Below are 2,418 nucleotides of genomic sequence, written 5' to 3' on the forward strand. Positions count from 1 at the left end.
ATAACGGCCACACTGGCTTGATCGATGGAGTTGGCTTCAATATGATGATATAAACAAGGTCTTCTGTCGGCTCTGTACATCAACCCCGACCTATGCTGACAAGTAAGTGAAGAGTAGAAAATATAAAAGGTATATTCGCTATAGGGAAATGTCCCAGCAGTTTAGGATAATGAAGGTTCTAATCTAGGCTATTACATATTTCCAACTCGTAGGGATGTAACGATACCAAAAACTCACGGTACGATAATATCGCGATAAAAAGTCAAAAAATAAAGGGAAAAAACAGTGAATTTAAAAAGAATTTTTTTTTTTTCTTTATTAAATAATACATCTGATTTGTACAGCATTTTAGTAGGATAATAGCATTTTAAAGTTTCAACAATATAATAATCAGACCCTGCAATAGAATAAATCAAGTTTCACTTTAGTTTTTCAAGTAACTCAACTCTAACTCACTCAGCATCATCAAGGTTATCTTTTAGGAATATGAGCATGTCCACATTTCCAGGTGGAAGCTGGGATATTTGGGCGTTTACAATATCCCCTGCTGTGGAAAAAACTCTCTTGCTTGGTACTGATGTTGCTGGGACAGAGAGATATGCTTTGGCCATCTGTAACAGCAGTGGGTTAAACTGTGCATTGTCTCTCCACCACTTCAAAAACAATACGGTTTTTGCCAAGAAGGTGAGGCTTATTGACAGGGCGAGATATAAATATACTGTTGGTACTTGTCAATGTCTCTAGGTATGCACATGTAGCCCTGTAAATAGGATGTCCTTTTTTGTTATCTGTTGTTTTATGTTCATGTTGTAACCTACTTGTTGCCATGTTGGACAGGTCTCCCTTGAAAAAGAGATCGAAGATCTCAATGGGACCATCTGGTTGAATAAAGGTTTTTTTTAAAAAAATCTAAAAATATTCGATATATTGTTACATCCCTGGTGGTATGTCATCACAGTGTGTAATATAAAGGAAAGGAAATATAAAGAAAGTAGGATCACCCTGACTAAATATAACATGAAATACTTTATATTGCTGATTTCCTGCCAGCAGATAACTGATTACTCCATCTTTTATTTTTTAATGTTTGTTTTCAGGGATGGCTGCCGCTTCCTCCGCACCAAACCGGACATCATTACTGCCCTGTTTGCTCTGACCTCTGACCCCTCCATTGCTATTGCGAAAGACTGTTACTTCACCCTCATCAACCTGTCTGCTGACGAGACTCTGCACCAGGTGATCAGCAGAGCCCGGTCTAAATTCACCTATTAGTGATGAACTATTCACAAGTAGCTCAACTGTTTGATAAAAGAAACAATGTGTGCAGGATATAACAATGCACATAACTGAGCTGTGATATGTGTGGTCTGACAGGTGTGTGTTTCTGTTTGTGTCTCTCGCAGGTTTTGTTAACAGATATCAAAGTTCTTCAGGTGATGATGAAGAAGGTTCTGGATCCTGAGTTTGTGTTTTCAGATCAGATCTGCAGCATCCTGTCCAACCTGACCCGCCATCTGAAGACCTGCAAGATCATGTTCAAGGTTTGTTGATTCAACGTTTAAAATGTTCAAATCAGGGGAGCAATATTTTTTAAATGCAGAATATGTGTCAAAACATCAGTTAATGTGTCTATTGTTTTTGTTTTTATGGCTGGGTTTAAAACATCACAGCGCTATGAACTGTGGGTAGTTAAATCAGGCAAAGTCTGCGTAGATGGGGCTGTATGGAAAGTGTGTGTAAAGGGGTTTAAAATGTCCAAACAACACCCTCACATTTCACAGCTTTAAGGCCTCTTCGTCTGTTAGTGTGGACATTGTAAATGCACTTGTCATATTGCAGTGAGCTGTAGGGATGGGTACCGAAAACCAGTATTAAATGGGCCCCGGGGCTGAATTATTAAAGACCGTGGTACCGTTAAGCGCCGACGTTATCGGTCTTTTTATCGGTACTGGAGACATTTAAAAAATATGTCATATGTATTATTGCTACACAAACATTAAATTGCAGTTTTAGTGTCGCCAACTCCGTTTCCAATATGCAGAAATCTATGATTTATTTTTAGTATTTTCAATCTCTCCAATCCAGCCGATAGATCTCTCTTCCCCATCTGTGTACGAGGGGGCGGGGCAGTTTACACACACGCAGCTGCTACATGCAGCAAAAGTGCACCACATTCAGACGGAGAAATGCACCGTTTTCGACTGTCTTTCTAGTAGCGCTGTAGCCCCCCCATCCACGAGTAACGTTTCCACGTCAGGTATATTATGTATGCTAGCAGCAACATTAACATTTAGAGTTAACTCAATGATACAAACATGGGTTAATGATTAGAGGTAACTGAGTTATTTATTTTGTTAAAGTTTCAGCTATTCTGTTTACAGTTCTGTTATCAGATTATTTAATACGATTTGTTAAAAC

General features: G+C 38.8%; 1 protein-coding gene across 1 annotated transcript; it reads left to right on the forward strand.

Moving 5' to 3' along the window:
* Positions 1–1,043: 1,043 nt before the first annotated feature.
* Positions 1,044–1,541, forward strand: LOC104945995 (protein HGH1 homolog; the record flags this gene model as incomplete). The annotated part of the gene is made up of 2 exons (XM_010771734.1): positions 1,044–1,236; positions 1,404–1,541. Coding segments are annotated over exons 1-2 (291 nt in total), but the record flags the coding sequence as incomplete, so codon positions are not given.
* Positions 1,542–2,418: the final 877 nt, after the last annotated feature.

This window comes from Notothenia coriiceps, unplaced genomic scaffold, assembly GCF_000735185.1.
Source record: "Notothenia coriiceps isolate Sejong01 unplaced genomic scaffold, NC01 NC01_scaffold00010424, whole genome shotgun sequence".
Taxonomy (NCBI): domain Eukaryota; kingdom Metazoa; phylum Chordata; class Actinopteri; order Perciformes; family Nototheniidae; genus Notothenia; species Notothenia coriiceps.